The sequence below is a fragment of the Vipera ursinii genome (assembly GCF_947247035.1).
Source record: "Vipera ursinii genome assembly, chromosome: 13".
NCBI classification, from domain to species: Eukaryota; Metazoa; Chordata; class Lepidosauria; order Squamata; family Viperidae; genus Vipera; species Vipera ursinii.
Window position 1 is genome coordinate 16,681,127 of NC_139526.1, and position 21,370 is coordinate 16,702,496.

The 21,370-nt window shown below is 45.1% G+C and overlaps 1 protein-coding gene across 3 annotated transcripts in view; it reads left to right on the plus strand.

Annotated features, from left to right (window-relative positions):
- Positions 1-21,370, plus strand: part of TNRC18 (trinucleotide repeat containing 18) — a 62,993-nt gene that overhangs the window by 36,399 nt on the left and 5,224 nt on the right. For all 3 annotated transcript variants that reach the window (XM_083373158.1, XM_083373157.1, XM_083373156.1), the window contains 13 exons: positions 314-683; positions 2,603-2,881; positions 10,116-10,376; positions 12,420-12,859; positions 13,436-13,630; positions 14,923-15,064; positions 15,193-15,310; positions 15,455-15,530; positions 16,449-16,557; positions 16,904-17,020; positions 17,997-18,152; positions 19,024-20,300; positions 20,833-21,069. In XM_083373158.1, coding sequence (XP_083229284.1) covers positions 314-683; positions 2,603-2,881; positions 10,116-10,376; positions 12,420-12,859; positions 13,436-13,630; positions 14,923-15,064; positions 15,193-15,310; positions 15,455-15,530; positions 16,449-16,557; positions 16,904-17,020; positions 17,997-18,152; positions 19,024-20,300; positions 20,833-21,069 — 3,777 coding nt within the window. The remainder of the gene's footprint in view (positions 1-313; positions 684-2,602; positions 2,882-10,115; positions 10,377-12,419; positions 12,860-13,435; positions 13,631-14,922; positions 15,065-15,192; positions 15,311-15,454; positions 15,531-16,448; positions 16,558-16,903; positions 17,021-17,996; positions 18,153-19,023; positions 20,301-20,832; positions 21,070-21,370) is intronic.

Consider the following 21,370-nt stretch of genomic DNA (forward strand, 5'->3'; position numbering starts at 1 on the left):
GCTTCTGCCGATGTTTCTGGTTTTATGTATTGAAATAAACTGGATGTAAATCCATCGCAGCTATCATAGAACATTCCCCTTCCTCAATTTGAGGACTCCTGGGTGGGTTGCAGTCCCCAAATTCCAGCCCTGGAGATGAAGCCATTGGAGAAGGCATCAGAACCTAGCTCAGAGTTCTTGGGAATATCTAGTGGATTCCCCCTCAAAATGCACAGAGACTTCTGGATGAAGAAGTCATTTCTTGCGTGACTTTCCTTGGATCCCTTGCTTTCCTCGACTTCTGCTCATTCTCCCTCTCCTTTTCATTTTGCAGCTCAAGATTAAGAAGAAAAAGGTGGCCTCTGATCAGGAACAACTGGTGAGCAAGCTCGACAAAGCCCTGTCACTCACCAGGCGCAGCAGGCTGAAGTCTCCGTTCAAGTTCGTGGATGGGTCCAGAGGGAGGCAGAAAAATGGCGGCTATTACAACAACCGATACTTGTCCCCCCATGGTGCCTTGTTTGGCAAGGATGCCAAAAACAACTTGACTAAAAGCCTCGGCTTCTCCTTGAAAGCCTCTAAAGAAGGTAAAAACAAAATGGCGCTCAAAATGAAGAAGTTGGAAATGGGGCTCAAAATGAAAGGCCACCATATGAAGGTTTCCAACTCACCAGCGATATCTGAAGTGAGCAGTTATTCCTACAGTAAGTAACTTTTCTTTTCCTAGTTTCCTCTCCTCCCCACTGTTTTTAGTGGGGCTGCATTTAACAGAATAACAAAGTTGGAAGGGAGCTTGGAAGCCCTCTGGTCCAGCCTTCTGCTCAAGCTTGTAAATGGCTGTCCAATCTCTTCTCGATGGAGCAATTACAACTTCTGGAGGCAGGTTGTTCCACTGGCTAATTCTTCTCACTGTCAGGAAGTTTCTCCTTAGTTCTAGGTTGCTTCTCTCCTTGGTTAGTTTCCATCCGTTGCTTTTTGTCCTGCCTTCAGGTGCTTTGGAGATTAGACCGCCCCCCCTCTTTTTTGTGGCAGCCCCTCAAATACTAGAAGACTGCTATTGTGTCCCTCCTACTCCTTCTTTTAATTTGCTGTCAAGGCTTCGTCTTGCCTTCTCTTAGTTGATGATTTCCAAGGAACTCGGGACTACAACTTCCAAAGTTCCTTGGAGCAGGTTCTCCAGGAGACATCGGCCTTCTTGGATCTCTGGTGGATCCAGTTGGATCCATTTGAAAGGACACCAGCTTTGAGAAAGCTACCTCACTAAAACATCTCTTGAGTTTTCTATGGAAATAAAAGGGAAGCCATTTTGGACTGTGCCTTGCATTTGTACATCATGGCCAATGTGATAATTGATCCACCTTACTATTCTAATTATTCAGACTAATTGAGAGGGAAGCCTTAGTTCACATCAGCAACAATGCTCCTCCCAACTGGGTCACCAGGATGTAAGACGAAAGCAAGTGAGAGACGATAAATATTGAGTGGTTTCATTAAAATTGCCCAAGCAGTGCAAGAGAACCGGTGGAATATAAAACTGCTATGTTGCCCTAGTAGCCAAGGAAGCCCACATAAAACCAGGTTTCAACCAAAGATCCTTTTGGAATAGACCGTTAGTCTCCCTTTCTTGAGTGGAATTTAGTCTGATCAAGAGGAGGAAAGGATATGCCGAAGACTGATTTAGATTATTATTATTAGTTTAATAGTTTACCAATAAAGATCTTGGTTACAGGATTTCCAGGCCTTTCCTTTAATTTGCATCCTGATCCTTCAGATTCAGAGATGCTTCTTCTAGGGTCCTTTTTCTCAGACACCCCCCCCCCCAATGGTTATTTTTTAATGGGTCAGAATGGAAAAATGATTAAAACACCTGGGAAATAATCATCATAATTGCACTGACGGCATTGAACATGGATGTAATTTGAATGGAGTCAGTTTAATTCTTGGTCTGGTCTGTCTTTTAGAGCAGGATTGACAGGTCCCTCAAAAGATTTACGGCTGGCCCTTGACCCTAAAACTTTGAATAATGGACAGCCAGGCTTGAGTTGGATGTGAGTAATGGACAACTAGGTTTGAACTGGAGGCGTTTGGGTGTTGAACATAGGATCGCAGTGTGCCAAGCCAGCATGTTCTAACCCTCTTCTTAGCTCTGTGGTCTACAGCCCTAAAAATGCACTGCTTAAAATTGTCCCAAAGGCAAGTGGATTTTGTTTTTCCTTGAAGACGTTTCGTTTCTCATCCAAGAAGCTTCTTCAGTTCTGATTGAACGGTGGAGGATGGAAGGATTTATATTCCTTGCAGTTATCTGGTCGTTCAGCCACCATCCACTCCATCCTCCACCGCTCTTGGACGAGAAGTGAAACATCTTCAAGGGAAAACAAAGCCCAGTTGCCTTTTGAAAAGAAAAAAAAGATTCTTTGGGACAGCCATGACCTTGATGACTGAGAATCTCCATAGACAGCACTTAAAGTTGGCAGTCATGTCTGGTCTTTCTTTCTTTCTTTCTTTCTTTCTTTCTTTCTTTCTTTCTTTCTTTCTTTCTTTCTTTCTTTCTTTCTTTCTTTCTCTCTCTTTCTTTCTTTCTTTCTTTTCTTTTTTAAAAAAATAATAACTACCTTGACCCCAGATACAGATTCTGAGGAAGAGGAGGAATGCCTGAAGGATGAGTGGTCTTCTCATTCCCCAACCCGTGCCAGGATGAGACCCTCCAGCCTCTATAGTGTCATGGCCCCCAAATGCAGCAGGATCTCTGACATCTTCAAAGCCGGCAAGAAGAACATCACCTCAACAAGGACTCTGAAATCTAAAATGGCTGCCAATAGAAAGCGGGAATTTTGTTTACTGTCCACGGAGGCCAAAGCTGGATCGTCATACAGTGACTCTTCGGAGGACTCGTTCGATCAAGGTTACTAGCTTATAACCCAACCCCAAATGTCTAGGTTTGAGTGAGTGGGAAGGAGATGGAGGAAGGGGTGGGTGGTCACTTGAAATGGCTCTGTGGATGGTCAACTTGTTGATGCCATAGAAGATTTTTTTTTTTGGGTAGCTTATGATTGATCACTAGTCTTACCTACACCAACAACTCTGCTCGTGTCACAATTGTTTTGTTCCTGATCAGCTCTTTCAAGAGCATCCTAGTCTCTTTTCCACACACACACACACACGTATACTTTTCCTCTCTCTCTATATTTTTTTTTTCTAAAAAAGGAGAATACGCCATTTCTTGTTGCCATCGCTGTTGTTATATGTGGCTTATTTTTTTTTCCTTTCCAAGTTTACTTTTGGCATGTGTTAGAGGGCATGGGAGAGAAACTGTGTAAATTAGAATATCTGTTGTGTGGGTGTGCCCCCCCTCCCAAAAACCCTAAGATGTTTGTACTACAATTTGGTACCAAGCTTTTTATTAAAATTATCCAGTTTGTTTTTAACTAAAACCGTCTGCCTTGTCTCTCTCTTGCTGTGTCTCTAGGTAGCTTGATGCTTCGCTTCATCTTGCTGTCTCACCTCATTCCCAAAGATTTAAGGGAAAACCAAACAAATCCAAAAAAAAAAAAGGAATTAACAAAATTGTGATGTGTTTCCTATTATTCAAATATCCCTGGCTTCAATTCTCTACTTTACAGGAGGAAACAGACAAAGCTGTCAGCTGATCTCGTCTTTTCCTTTAAAGCGAATGCAGCTTCTTAGGTTGTGTGTAAATTATTCTAGAGCGGGCTGGACTGTTTTGTCCTCTTGTGTACATACTGTTGCATTTTCATTTTTCATTATTGTTTTTTTATTTTTTTAACAAATGGCTTTTTATTTTGCCAAAGACACACGCACGCACACCCAAAAAAACTCACTACGCTTCGAAACATTTAATGGAAGGGGTCTTCAAACTTGGCAACTTTAAGACTTGTGGACTTCAACTCCCAGAATTCCTCAGCTAGTCGCCAAGTTTGAAGGAAAACACCCCCCACCCCGCCTTTAATGGCTTTAGTTCCATCAGTGAAACGCCCATGTCTCAGCCACTTCGAAATGAGGGTCATCTCTCCTCTCAATGAATTCAACTTGAAAAGAAATTAATGACAATTTTTGACAATTTTCCCAGGGGACCACATCTCTCCATCCACCTACCCAAGCTCTTTTTAACCACTTGTGGTCGTAATAGAAAAAGTTAAATAAGGAGCCCCTTTAGGGTTAAGACAGGTTGAGACTGCATTCTTCTATCTGTAGGCTAACGAAGAGATGGGTTCCTATCAGCTAAGTAGCCTATCCTCATTGTGGTCAAAGTTCGCCTTTCCTTATAGCCTCTTTTCGCTCCCCTCTTTTTTCCTAAAGGTGTGCGCTTCAGTTGGTTACGGTCGATGGAAGCATATAGTAGTAGTAATTAATATTTTCCCCTAAAATTGAATGATCTCCACCCTCAACAACGCCTTGATAGACCCAGCCTGCCATTTTCTTGGCCGCTGTACGTTTACTGTTTTGCCACTGCATTCTTCAAGAATGGGTTGTTGTTTTTTGACATTATCCTTATTATTACTACTAATTTTGCCCTTTTAAGAACTTTGAAGAGATCCTTATGGAGGGGCGGTTAAAGTTTGGAAGCCAAAAGTCTTTTCACTTTGAGGAGGCCAACAATTCTAGGATCTCCTGAACTTTTGTTAACCATTCCAATCAGTTACATTTTGTCTAAACGGATAAGTAACCCTGGAGAACTTCTCAAATGGAAGAAACAAATAAATAAAGCTAAATAAACTCAAGAAGCTTTTTCTTAAAGAGAGGGATGGAGGGAGAGAAAAGGTAAACCTCAACGAAAGCCTTCTTAGCTTACTGATTGATTGATTGATTGATTGATTTGAATTTATTGGCCACCCAACTCCTCATTAGCTCCCCTGGAATACAATGTAGGCTTAGCTGCATATGAGCCCCATTGAATTCTATGGTACTGGTTTCTAACTAAATGGGACACCTGCACTCTGTTATTTTGACTCTTGAATCCCAAAGATTTGGTGTATGTGGATGAGTGTGTATAGACACAGACACACACACAAACACACACAGCAAGAATGCTATTTTTGCCTTTTTTTTCCCCACCCCGTTTGGATGGCACATCCCTTTTTTGGACATCTTCAAATTTTGTTTCCTTTGAGCACCACCCCATTCCACCTTGCAATTGTGGGGGCCAATGGATAAATTTCCAAGTCCAATGTGCAAAAGGTGTCTGGTCTGTGGGCGGGGGTGGAATAGGAGGGAGGGAGAATGGGAGAAATTGAATCTTTTTGCCCAAAAACAAAAAAAAGTCTATGCAGAAATATATATATATACATACATATATATACATGTTTTCTTTGGACGTTTGTTTTAAGGGATATTTGTGTAATAGCTTTGCTAATGCCTTTCCCTGATTTTACTAAAACCATTAATAACCTCAGCTTTTCAAGCTTGCTTTCCGCTCTCCTTGCAGCTGCTTGACCCAACCCTTCACCCTGGTCCCTTCTCATGATGCTTTGAGTGTCTCTGTCGCTCTCTTACATTTGCTCTCCCGCCTCCACGGCTCAGCAAAAAATCTCTGAGCCTTATCATGTAGGTAGGCAAAATTAGCTTTCTCTTTCTCTCCTCTGTAAAAAAAAAAGCTTGGCAATTGTGCACTCGTAAAATGGTTCAGGACAAGGATGGAACTGGGGTGCCTCTTTCTCCTCCTTGCAAACACTGGAGTTTGACCTGGGTTTGAAGAATGGAAGGACAGAAGTGGGGCGGGTGGGTGGTGGGTGGAGGTGTCTTTGGAGAAGACATTTCGAGGAGTTTCAAAATGATAGTGGGGACCAAGGATGGCCAGGCACATCAGCGGCAGACTGGATAAAGTGTGGTCCATTCATGGTCCCTTCTTCTTCATCATCTTTGCAAGCTAAATTGGGGGAATTCTGAGAGGGTGAGAAGTTTGGGTTGGGTAAGACCCCGTGTTCCTCCCATTCTAATTTTGGAAGTCCTGAACAGGAAAGGACTTTGGCTCCTGACTCCAGAAGGGGTGTTTGCTGTTCCTGCTACCTGCATGGCAGATGTTTACATCTCAAGCTAAAATTTCCATGTTCCTGTTCTTGAGAGAGGTAGCATTTTATAACTCTTTCTCCAGCCAGACCGAGCTTGGTTAGGGAAGAAAACCTCCTTTTCTGGGATTACACAAGAGAGGGAACCAGGCCAGGAGTGTAAGATTGGGATTTGGACAAAAAGGCTTTGCCACCGAGAACAATCCAATGTCCGTGAACCAGAATTAGCAGTAAGCCAGTTTAGCAATGCTAAATCTCAACTGGGTCTGCATGGAAGGTCCCTTCCAGCCCTTGGATTATATGATTCTATGATTGTGTGAATGCAGCCCACGTGTCATTTCACCCTTGAAATTTAAGTAGAATAATATTCCAGAAAAAGAGGTTTTTTCCCCATGCTTGATAAATACATTGATCATGCCGGGGTCAAATAATTTCGTCTTTTTTTTTTAAAAAAAAAATGGCTCTGTTCTTAAGTAAAGATAAGACTATGGAATTAAATTTGGGCAATAATCAAATTCAGATCTACACTTTTTTTTATGGATCACATTCTGACAAAATACACACTCCCTATTTTCCCCCCCCCCTTTGCAATTCTTTTTTTTTTCTTTTCTGGAGAAGGACATTTGCAAACTCGCAAAGTTCTTTAGAACTGATTCGAGAAGAGAAGCATCCTCCAGAATATTTGACGATCGTTACAAAGGTGTAACCATCAGGCTAAGCAACAGGAATCCAGTAAATCTTCTTCTGGAGTCAGCAGTGTGAAAATGCACTTGAGAAAAAAGCCATGAAAATGTCTTTCTGTTGTTGTTTTTTTTTTTTTTTTTTTTGCAAAGGTCTGTCCAAATCTGCAATAAAGTTGAAAGTGGGAATTTGGACAGGCCAAGGTGAACCAGATGTGGAGGGTCAACAGCTGTCTCAAATCTGCCTGCCTTTAAGCTTTCTAGGTTTGTTTGCAACATGATGATAACTTTGTGGCGTTTGGTCTAATGTATATATCAGTGTTATATATATATATATATATATATATATATATATATATATATATATATATATATATATATATATATATATATATATGTACATATATATATATATATATATATATATATATATATATATATATATATGTACATATATATATATATGTACATATATATATATATATATATATATATATATATATATATATATATATACACATATATATATATATACACACACACACACACACACACACATATATATATATATATATATATATATATATATATATACACACACATATATATATATATATATATATATATATATATACACACACATATATATATACACACGCATATATATTTAACGATGCTGAATTAATCTTCAATGTGCTTTTTTGCTACCTGCTATTTCTCCTCTCATTCCTGAGCCATTCCCAGTCATCTTGTTGCCTTTTGTAGTAATTTAACCAATGTCTGTCTGCTGTTTAACTCATTTTTTTATACTGCCGAGTTTTGAGGCCTGAATTGAAAGTAAGGCAAGAATATCTGACCTCCTGTACTAAATTGCAGCAATTTATGCCATCTACGGCTGTAACAGATTGCATGCCAAACTGCCTTGCTGGAATCTTGATCCATATCCAAGTTTTCAATCCTTTAAACCAATAGGTTACTAGTCCTCAATGGTTTGAGGGCGAGAAATCAGAGGGAAATTTTGGCAGTCAATCTCTCTTCCGATGAAACCAAAAAAATGGCTTGTGTGAACGATGCAACTCAAATCAGGAAAAAGGCATCGCTAATTTTTTTTTTTTGGGGATACATTCCCCTCCAACGGGAAAAGAGGATTTAAAAAAAAACCAACAAAACCACAAAACAATTGCTGCACAAATCTTAACAGCCAATTGTTTGCATGTGATTTGTGAATGTTTGATTTTGTTTTAATGCCCGTTCTTTAATCTCAAAATGCATTTGCCTTTGTGTAGCTTAGCAAAAAGTGTGTGTGTGTGTGTGTGTGTGTGTGTGTGTGTGTGTGTGTGTGTGTGAGAGAGAGAGAGAGAGAGAGAGAGAGAGAGAGAGAGAGAAGGAAGATGAAACGGACTCAAATGCATTTAGTACTACAGCTAGTAGTACTAAAAAAATTCCTGAGGTCATAATAGCTAATTTCTGTTACTAAGAGAAGAACGTATTTGTAGCTCAGGATTGAACTGTGGGGTCCCTAATGCTCTTTGAGGTTGGTGGTTTTCTTGCAGACATTTCATTACTCAACTGAGTACCAGTACAGTAAACCACAGCCTAATCAAGAAATCATCCAGGACTCTCTTGCTAGGGTGAGCAACTTGCCTTCCCTTCTAGCACTGATGATGTTACCTAGTTGGGTCAGAAGACATCTGCAATAATAACAAACTCTCTAAATCATCACCTCTTTAACATCAATGCACAAATTTGCGAGGAGGAATCTGGGCAGAGGATTAAACCCTAATAAATTTCTCAGTGCTTTAAAGCCAAAATTAATTCTCCTTCCGATGGTGCAGGGGATCTTCAAACTTGGCCCTTTTATGACTTGTGGACCTCAGCTCCCAGAATTCCTCAGCCAGCGTGCCCAAGCTCAAGGAGCACCAAGGACCCCACCATTTTTTCTTCTGTTCCTCTCTGCAAACTCCACTCCCTTCTAGCACAGATGACAATACCTAGTTTGGTAATGAAATGTCTGCAAGAAAACCACTAAACTTAGAGAGCACCAAGGGACTCCTCATTTTTGCTATTGGTTAGGATAACAATAACTAACCATCTCTGCTAATATTAGAGATAACTTCCCTTCTTGTTCACCTAACTGGTGGAAAGCTGTTTTATATGGTTATATATAAAATGTAATACACACACACACACACACACACACATACACAAACACACACCCCTTTTTCAAAACCATGTCCTTTAATGGACAATGTTTTCCATAGTCCCAGTTAGGTCTGAGTTTATTTCAATCGCTATGCTTATGTAATTTCACTTTCCTGTTAGATTCTGGCTAATGTTTAAGCCATTATTCATAAATGTCCATCCTTCCTTGATTAGTTTGGTTCAGAATCAACCATATTTTGAAGCTGGTTCAGTAGCTCTGAGGCTGGTCCCCATCGTTGCTCCAAAGTTAAAAGAGGAAGTGTTATTACTGTAATGAAAGATTGCCTGGGTCTTTTGTGTGTGTGTGTGTGTGTGTGTGTGTTGTTGGCCTGTCCAAAGAGAGGAGGAAAAAGTTGCCAAGAGTTCATGTTGGCTACTGACTTGGGGATTATGGGACTTGAAGTCCAGAACATCAAAGAGGTCCCAGTTTGGAGAACATGATTCTAGATTATCTCTTGGCTTTAAAAAAAGGGGAATGTTCTGTGCTATTCATGGAGAGCCATTCTTCTCCATTGGGAAACAAAATTCTTATCGACATTTTAAAAGCTGAGTTTTGTATCAATTGTAACATTTGGCATTTCTCCCCCCCCCTTAATTCCCCCCCCCCACACCCCTGCTCTTGTAGTCAATAGCAGCAATTTGGAAGGCACAAAGTTCTATTTAATGGACACTCCCTTGAGACTTCTTTGGGACTTGGGAGAGTTCCTCAGGTCCAAAGAATGTCAGGTCTCTTTTTTCAATGGTCAAGAAGTAGCCCTGATGTTACGTTCTTCTTATAACAAAGCAGAGGTTCCCTCAAAAGAAGAACATCTCTGCATTTGTATGGAATGTCAGAAGGTTGTGCTTCTTGCCTAAGCATGCTTTTGTTAGAACTAAGTTCTTGAGAACTTAAGATAGCCTTAGGTTAGCGAGAGGGAAAGGTGTTACCTTTCTATCATCCATGAGTTTTGAGCTACTGATAGATAAACAGCTTTTTTTGGGGGGAGGGGAATGGATCTCTGGGAAGGAAACCTAGAGGGGAGTCTTCTTCATTCCAGTCATGGGATTGAAGACCTCTCCTTTTTCTGGGAATCTTCTCGTGGCAAGACTTGGAGTGTGGAGTACAACAATTTCTAGGCCTTTTCTAGCCAGAAAGGGGTGCACGGAATGGTCTTGAGATCCATCAGGATGAACGGCGGATTTGAAATCCGGTTGCAGGTTTATGAGAGTTTTTTCATCTTGTCACCTTCAGATTCTAGCTCGGAAGAAGAGGAAGAGGAGGAAGAAGAAGATGATGACAATGATGATGATGAAGAAGAAGAAATGGAAGGCTACGGGACAGCGGTCAACGAGAGGCTTTCACCATCCGCTTTGGATGAAAGTGGCTTGGGACTTCTGGCCCGATTTGCAGCCAGTGCCATCCCAAGCCCCATCATTGGGCCTTCCGTCTCCATCGTCCAGCTGGAAGCCAAACAGAAAGCAAAGAAGAAGGAAGAAAGACAAAGCCTGATGGGTATGTTGGCCACTGTGCCATGGGGGTTGACTAGACTGGCCTAGGGTTAGTTGGGGATGGAAATGCTGGTGGCCTCCATGCCTCCGTTAGGTTTTCAGTAGTCAGAGGTTGAAGAGCTGGGGCAAATGGGACACCATCCAAATGGGGTTCCCTACTTTGGGGCAAGACTAATCAAGCCCAGACCAAGATCAAAAGATGGATGTCCACCTCCATGCAATGATATTCCATGCTGGTGATGACCTATAAAGCCCTAAATGGCTTGGGTCTGGGATATCTGAGGGAACACCTGCTGCCGGCATCAAGTTCCCTTCGTCCAGTGCGCTCCCACAGGGAGGGTCTTCTCAGGGTGCCACCGGTAAGAGATTGCCGGCGGGTAACACCCAGGGATAGGGCCTTCTCAGTGGGGGCACCTGCCCTTTGGAACCAGCTGCCAGTGGAGTTGAGGACTGCCCCCGACCTCCGTTCATTCCGCCGGGACCTGAAGACCTGGCTCTTCGAGCTCTCTGGCCCAGGCTGAGGATTAATCTTATTTTAACTGGGGTTTTATTTAGGCAGGGACACATATAATTTTTTTAAAAAAATTTGTTTTTAACTTTTGTATTTTGGTTTTTTAATCACCCTGTAAACCGCCCTGAGTCCTTCGGGAAAGGGCGGTATATAAATGTAATAAAATAAATAAATAAATAAATAAATAAATAAAATAAATATTCAGAGGACCATAGATTTTTCCACCCAGTGGTGTCAAATCCCAGCTTTCGTAGCCCTTTGTAGCCTCTCCTTAAACCACTAGCATCCTAAAACCATATTTTGAGTTCATCTCCCATCCAAACACTCAACCTGTTTAGCATCTGAGATCAGTCTTAAGTAAGGAGTCTTCGGAACGGGGCTCTCTGGAGAGAATTACAAGAAGGAGGTTATTTTCTCAGTTAATTGGGAGGAAAAAATAAATAAATTCCAACTCTGGCTGGAATACCTTCACTGCCTCAAATTAAATCAGAAGAGTTTCAATCAACTCCCATTAATTAACGTAGATTGCATATTTCAACAAGGGAGAGACCCAAGCAACTCACTGTGCAGAAATCTCTTTGGGTTTGCCCCCCCCCCCTTGCTCATTTTATCCCTCCTCTCCCGGGGTCTTGCCGATGTGAATAATTAAAATGTCACTTTTTAGTCCCTTTGTGCTTCTCCAATAGCAAAACTGCCTCAAAGGCAGCAGCATCCTTAAAAGTTAAATAAATTTGTTCTAAATCACCACAGAACTACTTAATCAAGATATCCTAGGCCCCTTCCTTCCTTCCTTCCTTCCTTCCTTCCTTCCTTCCTTCCTTCCTTCCTTCCTTCCTTCCTTCCTTCCTTCCTTCCTTCCTTCCTTCCTCCCTCCCTCCCTCCCTCCCTCCTCTTTCTTTTTCTATAATGAGTTGTCCCATTCTGTCTAAAGGTTGTATTTAGAAACCCCTTTATTCCTATATATTAATGATCCTGGAATTTCTGGCTGGTTTTGGAAAGGAAGAGGCTGTTTTTCACGGCAAGGGCAGCAGCCCTTTCCCTAGATCAGTCCTTTGAAAAGAGAGCAATCTCTCTCCCATCCTTCCCTCTCCTGGCTCCCTCCCAGAATTCCCCAAAGCCCCATGGAAGTTGTAGTCCGGACACCTTTTGGAAAGGAAATGAAATGTGCGCTTTGGAAGAGAAGGGAAAAGCCGGGGTGATAAGCAGGGGGTTTTCCAAGAGGTGTAACTGTGGATGGAGAGAGTTTCAGGGATCAGCTGGGGATTTCCGTGGGGTTGTGCCTGCTTGGTGGCTGGGGAAACTGAGGCACAGCCAAGCCTTCCGCAAAGAGGTGGGAAGAACTTTGGCTCTCACGTCCGATCCTTACAAGTCGTGCTCTTCGTCGCAAATTCCAACGCGTTTTGAAAGTGCCGTCGCCAGCCGAAATCCAAACCCATTTCTCTTTGCGATTCTGAGGCACTCCCGCTTCAGCCTGGAGAAAATGTTTCACGGAGTGATTCTTCTGGCTGATAGATCCTTTTCATTCCATTTCATTAGGGACCGAGTTTGAATTTACGGACTCTGAAAGCGATGTGAAGATCCGGAAGAAATCTCCAGCGGCTTTGCTCCATGGGAAGAAAGGAGAGCAAGGTCCTTCTTCAGGCCCCATGGAGACCTCCTCGGGCAACACGTTGGACAAGACCAAGATGGTGGCTGAGAAGAGCCGGAAGCTGAAGAAATTCAGGTCGCCCAAAGACCTGAGTTTCGAGTTTGGGCTGGAGGCCAACGATGACGATGCCTGGAACCGGCGACGGAGCGAGCGGATCTTCCTTCACGACGCCACCACCTCCGCCGGCTTGGCCTCCTCCTCCTCCTCCTCCTCCTCCGCCCCCGCGAGCTCCATTCCGGGTTCCAAAGGCGGACGCTGCCTGAAGGGGACCCTGTTGAGCCCCAAGAAGGAAGGGAACAAGGGGAAGGAGAGGAAAGAACTGAGCAAGGTAGGAAACCACGGGAGAGGGGTGAGAGAAAGGGCTGGTAGGAGGAGTGAATTCCTGGCCATTTGGACTTTCCCCTTGGAAAAAAAAGGGGGCCAAATGGAAAGCAAATGATGATGATGATGATGATGATGCAGGAAAAAATAAAAGAACATTTTTTCCAGGAAAAACAAGTTAGAGACAGATGGTCATGGAGCAAAAATCCTTCCTTCCTTCCTTCCTTCCTTCCTTCCTTCCTTCCTTCCTTCCTTCCTTCCTTCCTTCCTTCCTTCCTTCTTTTTTTGCCTTTTTTCTTTCTTTCTTTCTTTCCCTTTTTCTTTCTTTTTTTTGCCTTCCTTGCTTTTCTTTCTTTCTTTCTTTCTCTTTCTTTCTTTCTTTCTTTCTTTCTTTCTTTCTTTCTTTCTTTCTTTCTTTCTTTCTTTCTTTCTTTCTTTCTCTTTCTTTTTCACCTTCCTGCCTTCCCTCCCTCCTGCCTTCCCACCTTCCTTCCTTCTTCTTTCTCCCTCCCTCCCTCCTCCCCTTTTTTTCTCTCTCTCCAAGCCAACAGTCTGTTACCATCTTTTCCTTTTTGTCTTGCAGAAGAAGAAAAACAAGGAGGGGGCTGTCTGCTCTTCCGCTGGTTCGTCCTCTTCTTCTTCCTCCTCCTCGTCCTCTTTGCTTTCTCCTCTGGGCATCGCCAGCTCCCTGCCGGACCTCCGTGCCAGCTTGGCCGGCTCTTTGACCTCCAACAAGAAGAACAAGGGCAAAGCTAAGGCTAAAGAGGCCAAGAAGGAGGTGAGAATCAAAGCCAGGGCCATCATCCCATTTTTGCCCTCAACATCTCATCCCTAATGAAGCACTAGAGCTGAACTCCACGCAGGCATGGATGGAACCGTTAGGCCACACGATCCCTCTAGCCTCGCTAGGCAGAACGAAGGTTTGCTTAAGAGTATAATTAACCTTTTCAGGTATGACGTGGGCCTGAATTACATAGCATCGTACCTGTTTCTCCCCTATTTTGCACACTTTGTTCGGATTTGATTGCCGTCTCCAGCTTAACCTTTCCTCAGCTCTACCCACTGGACTCTGCCTCTTCGCCTCGGCAAAATGTCTTCCGCAGAGAACTTTTCCATCCCCTAGTTCAGTGTTTCTCGACCTCGCCAACTTTTAAGACATGTGGACTTCAACGCCCAGAATTCCCCAACCAGCCCTAGTTCGAACCCTAACTCTCACTCATGCTGGCTGGGGAATTCTGGGACTTGAAGTCCACATATCTTAAAAGTTACCCAGGTTGAGAAGTACTGCTCTGATTGGTAAGATTAACCTGAAGACTGGATATCACCACCAACCCCCCTCTCTTGCATTTTACGGCAGCCAGGAGAGCTAAACATTCAGGCCCACCAAAACACAGGACCACAATGGAGAACCACATTGGTGCAACCCCTTTGGAATTTCCCCAGCCCTGCGAGTTTTTCTACCCTGAAATACCCAACGGCAGCCAGGGTTGTGTGCTAGGGGGTGGGAGGCTGTCCCTAGCATTGCTTTTTGCGGTTATAGCCATTTGGAAGACCTCGCTCCAAATATTTTGGAGCAGTGGTGAGAACAGGTTGCAGAAAGTATGGACAGAAGGAGAAGCAACTCAGCTGTCATCCTGTGGGCACCAGAAGGAGGTGCGAGGCTTAAGATCCACCCAGTGAGGGAATTACCAGGCATGCAAGTAGAATAATAAATTTGGTGTCGAGCTTCAAGGAGAGTTTATTCTGCTTCAGCCATTGCTGTTTCTTAACTTGCCTGCAGACCCAGGGGATGAATGCAGCACGGGCGTGAGCTGTGAAATCTGGGAATCAAGGCCACTCAAAATTGTTTCTCTCATAACAATTGTCTGATGCTTAATTGGGGGATGTGACCTGCACTGTTAAACTTTTAATTTACTGCTCTGGCGCCCGTTTAAGCCAGAGCTGGTTTTATACTCATCTGTGCCGATATGGTGTGCTCAATAAAGTTTTGCATGAGAGACCGGAAGGTCTCAGCTCTGCTTGCTTCGCTGGGATCGTCAGCTGGAACCTTGACATTTGGTTTTGCTCTAGACTCGAGGGAAGGGAGGAGCCGTGAGCAAACTTATGGAAAGCATGGCCGCTGAGGAGGACTTTGAGCCCAACCAGGACAGCAGCTTCTCAGAGGATGAGAACATACCCCTGAATCTCCTTCTGGAAAGGCCCTTGACTCCAGGTGGGTAGATAAGATTGTAGGCGAGAAAGACCTTGGCAGAGGGAAGGCAGGAAGAGATTCTGCCTAGCAACAGTCGGATAAGAGATGGCCTGAAGCGAGTCCACCTCTTAGCTCTGGTTCTCTCACAGCTCCTCGTTCTTGCATCATCGACAAAGATGAACTGAAGGATGGTTTGAAGGTCCTGATCCCCATGGACGACAAGTTACTGTACGCCGGGCATGTCAAGACCGTTCATTCTCCTGACATGTGAGCAAAGGGATTTCTCCATCCTAGTTTCTGTGGGCCTACAGAAGAGCCTTGGATATATATATATTTTTCTTGTTAGAAATAATTAAATTTTTTTGTTTGTTTGTTTCATGGGCTTTAAAATGGCTGTTGTACTTATTTCAGATACCGGGTTGTTGTGGAAGGCGAGCGAGGAAATCGGCCTCATATTTACTGCTTGGAACAGTTGCTGCAGGAAGCTGTAAGTTGGTTGTCTTTGTGGTTAAATAGTATGTGGCAATGAACCTGGGAGACGGGCAGGAATTGATGCTGCTTAGGGAACGAGTAGATAAAAGGTGGGAGAGTCCACAGCTGAATAACGGGCAGAGGAAGAAACTTAGAAATGAACCATCCTAACTTAAGGTAAAGGTAAAGGATCCCCCGCACATGCGTGCTAGTCATTTCCGACTCTAGGGGCCGGTGCTCATCTCTGTTTCAAAGCCGAAGAGCCAGCGCTTGTCCGAGGACGTCTCCGTGGTCACGTGGCCGGCATGACTAGACGCCAAAGGCGCACGGAACGCTGTTACCTTCCCACCGTAGTGGTCCCTATTTTTCTGCTTGCATTTTTACATGCTTTCAAGCTGCTAGGTTGGCAGAAGCTGGGACGAGTAACAGGCGCTCACTCTGCTACGCGCCACTCGGGATTCGACCCGCCAAACTGCCGACCTTCTGATCGACAAGCTCAGCATCCTAACCCACTGAGCCACCGCGTCCCTTATCCTAACTTACCTGATGCTTAAAAGGCTGCAGTAGTGGCACCATGCTGGCTCAGGAATTCTGGGAGTTGAAGTCCACGAGTCATAAAAGAGCCAAGGTTGCCTACCCCTGGTTGGACTAGAAGACCTTCAAGGTCCCTTCCAGTTCTACTCTGATTGACTGATAGATTGAAATAGTCTAGGGTCTCCTGTTTGACCAGGAGGTTGGGCTAGAAGACCTCCAAGGTCCCTTTCAGCCCTATTCCGAATGTAACCCAATGTAACTCAAACTTGTCTTCCCTAGAGACTAGTGTTCTAATGCAGACAGTGGCTGATGTGGTTCCTGGTGCCTGTTTTACCGCTGGCATCAGACGTTGTCCCCGATTCTTCCGTTCTTCAGCTCTTCCATCTTCCTTCCTACTCAGATCATTGATGTGAAACCCCCTTCGGTGCGGTTCCTACCAGAAGGAGCACGAATAGCTGCCTACTGGAGTCAGCAGTACCGATGCCTCTATCCGGGGACAGTTGTCCGAGGTAAGCGCCTCAATTCACTTCTAGGACAAGGTGAAGGTGGAAGCAAGGAATATTGGGTCCCCAAAGTGCTTTGCCGAAAGGCAACCGGGCTTTGCTTTTCCTTGAAGACGTTTCGCTTCTCATCCAAGAAGCTTCTTGAGTTCAGTCAAGCACTTCAGTCAGAATTGAAGAAGCTTCTTGGGCGAGGAGCAAAATGTCTTCAAGGAAAAACTAAAGTCCAGTAGCCTTTTTGAAAAAAGCACTTTTGGGACCTGGATGATTGAGCCTCACCCACAAGAGGAGGGGAAGAAGGACGAATGCTCTTCCTCTTGCCTCCCGTTGTAACTCTTCCCTCTTCGGTCTACAGGGGTCCATGATCAGGAGGAAGATGGCGACTTGATCACGGTGGAATTTGACGATGGGGACACTGGGCGGATTCCTTTATCTCACATCCGGCTTCTCCCCCCTGATTACAAGATCCAATGTGAGTTGGGATTTTTGCGACAGCTCTGGAGAAATAGCCTCCTTATGTATCTCAAGATGATAGATAGATCCAACTTCTTTCCTCCCTCCCTCCCTCCCTCCCTTCCTTTTCCTTCCTCCCCTCCCTCTCTCCCTCTCTCTCCTTCTGTCTTCCTTCCTTCCTTCCTTCCTTCCTTCCTCCCTCCCTCCCTTCTTTCCTTTTCCTTCCTCCCCTCCCTCTCTCCCTCTCTCTCCTTCTGTCTTCCTCCCTCCCTCCCTTCCTTCCTTCCTTCCTTCCTCCCTTCCTTCCTTCCTTCCTTCCTTCCTTCCTTCCTTTTCCTTCCTCCCCTCCCTCTCTCCCTCTCTCTCCTGTCTTCCTTCCTTCCTTCCTTCCTTCCTTCCTTCCTTCCTTCCTTTCCTCCCTCCCTCCCTCCCTCCCTCCCTTCCTTTTCCTTCCTCCCCTCCCTCTCTCCCTCTCTCTCCTTCTGTCTTCCTTCCTTCCTTCCTTCCTTCCTTCCTTCCTTCCTTCCTTCCTCCCTCCCTCCCTCCCTTCCTTTTCCTTCCTCCCCTCCCTCTCTCCCTCTCTCTCCTTCTGTCTTCCTCCCTCCCTCCCTCCCTTCCTTTCTTCCTTCCTTCCTTCCTTCCTTCCTTCCTTCCTTTTCCTTCCTCCCCTCCCTCTCTCCCTCTCTCTCCTGTCTTCCTTCCTTCCTTCCTTCCTTCCTCCCTCCCTCCCTTCCTTCCTCCCTCCCTTCCTTTTCCTTACCAACTTACCAACTAAAGGGATTCACTTAACAACTGTGGCAAGAAAGGTCACAAAATGGGGCGAAACTCATGTAAGTGTCTCACTCAGCCACAGAAATCTTTGGCTCAGTGCTGGTCGTAACTGGAGGACCATCTGTGCCATAGAGATTCTTCTGGGATGTCCCGTTTGAACTGGGCCTCCGAGAATCCCTGGGGGGTGTCCGGCACCCACTCAAACTGGCCATTGACCCTCACAGGTGCCGAACCCTCTCCGGCCCTCCTGGTGCCCAGCATGAGACGCCGCAGCCGGAAATCCAGCAAGGACCTGGGCGAAGGAAACGGGGCGGAATCGGAGGAAGCAGCAGCCAAAGGCAAAGGGCGCGGGAGGAAATCGAGCAAGAAGCAAAAAACAGGTGCGCCTCACCCGTCTCTGTTGGGGGTGGGCGGGAGGGAGGAGTGGGGGAAAAAAAACAGCCTTGTCCCGGAGCCATTTGGAGGTTTCCTACGTCTTTAGAAAAAATGCAAGGTTGGAAATGATGTGTTGTTTTTTTACAATGGATGATTTTAATGTCTTTTGACATTTTTATGCCACCCAGAAATGTTTGTTACGAGATGCGTGGGAAATAAATTTTCTCTTCTTCCTTCCTTCCTTCCTTCCTTCCTTCCTTTCTTTCTTTCTTTCTTTCTTTCTTTCTTTCTCTTTCTTTCTCTTTCTTTCTCTTTCTTTCTCTTTCTTTCTCTTTCTTTCTTTCTTTCTTTCTTTCTTTCTTTCTTTCTTTCTTTCTTTCTTTCTTTCTTTCTTTCTTTCTTCTTCTTTCTTTCCTTTCTTCTATCATCTCTCTCTAGATCTATCTCTCTCTCTCTCTCTCTCTCGATCTCTCTCTCTCTCCCTCTCCCTCTCCTAACTAAACTAAATGACTAAATAACTAAACACAGGCATACACAAATGGGAGATTTTGTATTTTTTAACCCTGTTTGCCAGTCCTTCTGGTTTCTGTCTCTTCATATTTGTCAATCTTTTGGATTTAAACCTATCAATCGATTTCTCTCCACTTTAGAAGGGATGCGTCCTTGCAAGGCATACAATCTCTCCTAGGCAGCAGTGTCTACAAAATGTGTGGGTTGGAAGCACTCCATGCTCCCACCCTTTTGTACGTGTGTGTCCAAAGGGGAATGGACTTTCCCTTGTGATGCTGTGGCCGCCATCTTGCAAATCCCTTTGGGGGAAACCTCTGCCTTTGTTTATGGTTCTCAAATGTTGTTGTTGTTGTTCTCTCTTTCTAGAAGAATCTGTTCTGGCTGATCAGACCGTCACGGGGGAAATGCTGGCCAACTCTTCTGTTGGCTCAGAGCTGCCGGTTTGCAAACCAGCTGCCAAAAGCTCTCAGAAGATCCAGTCGGCTCCTTCTAGGACTCCTCCAGCAGAAGACAAGCATCACAGCAAAGCAGGCAAAGGGAAGATTTCTTCCAAGCTCCATGGCTCCGTTCCTGCCACCTTCCAGAGCCCGGTGTTCGGCAATGTTCGTGGGAACGAAGCCTACCCTGGACCGTTCGGCCCTTCTGGCAGCTCCTCAGGAAAAGTCAAATCAAAGAAAGGAAAATCCACCGAGGAGGGACAAGAATTTGGCTCTGCCCCCAAAGCCCAGAGGAAGATCCCAGACAGTGAGATCCTGATCAAGCTGGACCATGAGGGGGTCATGTCTCCCAAGACCAAGAAGACCAAGGAGGCCATGAGGATGCTGGGGGAGTCAAACCTGGCCAGTAGGAGAGAGGCTAAGAACATCTTAGGACTTGGGTACAGCACCATGGGCTGCCCAAACCCCAAGCAGAAATCTTCCCGAAGCAAGGCTGCTGTGGAAGGAGAGCCTCCTCCTAATTTTGGAAGCACGTTTGAGAACCCTGGAGATCCTCCATCTTCTTCTAAGGCTCAAGAGGACAGTGGTGAACCGGCCCCGGCGAGGGATGAGTCGGAAAGCAGTGGTAGCAGCTCAGATTCTGAAGGCGAAGAAGAAACGGAGAAGAACGGAGGTGGGGCTCAAGATAGCAGCTCGGCCAGCTCAAGGGCCTCCACCCCAATGTCCTCCTCAAACTCCTCCTCTTCTTCTTCCTCCAGCAGCAGCAGCTCCTCTTCTTCCTCCTCCTCTTCCTCCTCCTCTTCCTCCTCCACCTCCAGCTCCAGCTCTTCTTCCTCCTCCTCCTCTTCCTCCTCCTCTTCCACCACCGATGAAGACTCTTCCTGCAGCTCCGAAGACGAGGCAGCAGAGACCCAACCCAGCGCCTCTTCCCCGCAGCCCACCATCCCACCCAAGCCCGCCAAGGCCTCAGGGAAGTCTCCGTCCTCTTCACATTCCCGGAATCCGAAACAGCCTCAGCAGCAGATGGTGCAGAAGCAGCAACCGAGTGGGAACAAGAACCGGTGCAAGAAGCGGGAAGGGATCCACTTGCCCACCACGAAAGAACTCGCCAAGCGCCAGAGGCTGCCCTCGGTGGAGAACCGGCCCAAAATTGCTGCCTTTCTGCCTGCGCGACAACTTTGGAAGTGGTTCGGGAACCCTACCCAGGTAAGGGCGCCATCTTGGATTGTCCTTCACACTTTGGTTGAGGTGGATTCTTCCTTTCAGCCAATATTCACGCGGGTTGGGTGTCTGGAAATTGTCAACCCACATCTGGAAGGCACTAGGTCAGGGGTAGGCAACCTCGGCTCTTTTATGACTCATGCACTACATTGTTTACACTTAGGACCACGGCGGCATCCTCACCCAATTTGGATGCTTGGCAAATGGGTTCATATTTATGACAGATCATGGGAGCTGCTGACCAGCTGATTCACTTAACAGCCAGGTTATTAATAACCGTGCAGGGATTCACTTAACAACTATGGCAAGAAAAAATTGTAAAACGGGGCAAAACTCACTTAACAAACGTCTCATTGAGCAACATAAATTTTGGGCTCAGGTATGGCCCTAAGTCGAGGACTACCTGTGCTAACGTGATCAGCGAGCTAATTCAACAGGCCAGTCAGTCCACAGCTTAGTTGAATGTGAGAAGGCAAAACATGGAGGTTTCTTAACTCCCTTCTTCTTCCCGCCACAGAGACGCGGGATGAAGGGGAAAGCCCGCAAACTCTTCTACAAGGCCATTGTCCGTGGGAAGGAGATCATCCGCATCGGAGATTGTGCCGTCTTTCTTTCAGCGGGGCGGCCCAACCTCCCCTACATTGGCCGGATCCAGAGCATGTGGGAATCCTGGGGAAACAACATGGTGGTCCGAGTGAAATGGTTCTATCATCCTGAGGAAACCAACCCTGGGAAGAAGCTCAACGAAGGCAAGGTTAGTCAAGTCGGTCAAGGTTGGTTAAATATTAGTCAAAGTTAGCCAAAGGATGGCCAAATGTAGTGAAGGTTGGTCAAAAGTTAGTCAAAGGTCAGCCAAAGGTTGGTTAAGGTTAGTCAAAGTCAAAGGTTGACAAAGTTAGTCAAAGGTTGGTCAAAGTCTACTCAAGATTAGTCAAAGGTCACTCAGCCAAAGGTTAGTTAAAGTTAGTCAAAATCAAAGGTTGACAAAGTTAGTCAAAGGTTAGTCAAAGTTAATCAAAGGTTGGTCAAAGTTTAGTCAAGATTAGTCAAAGGTC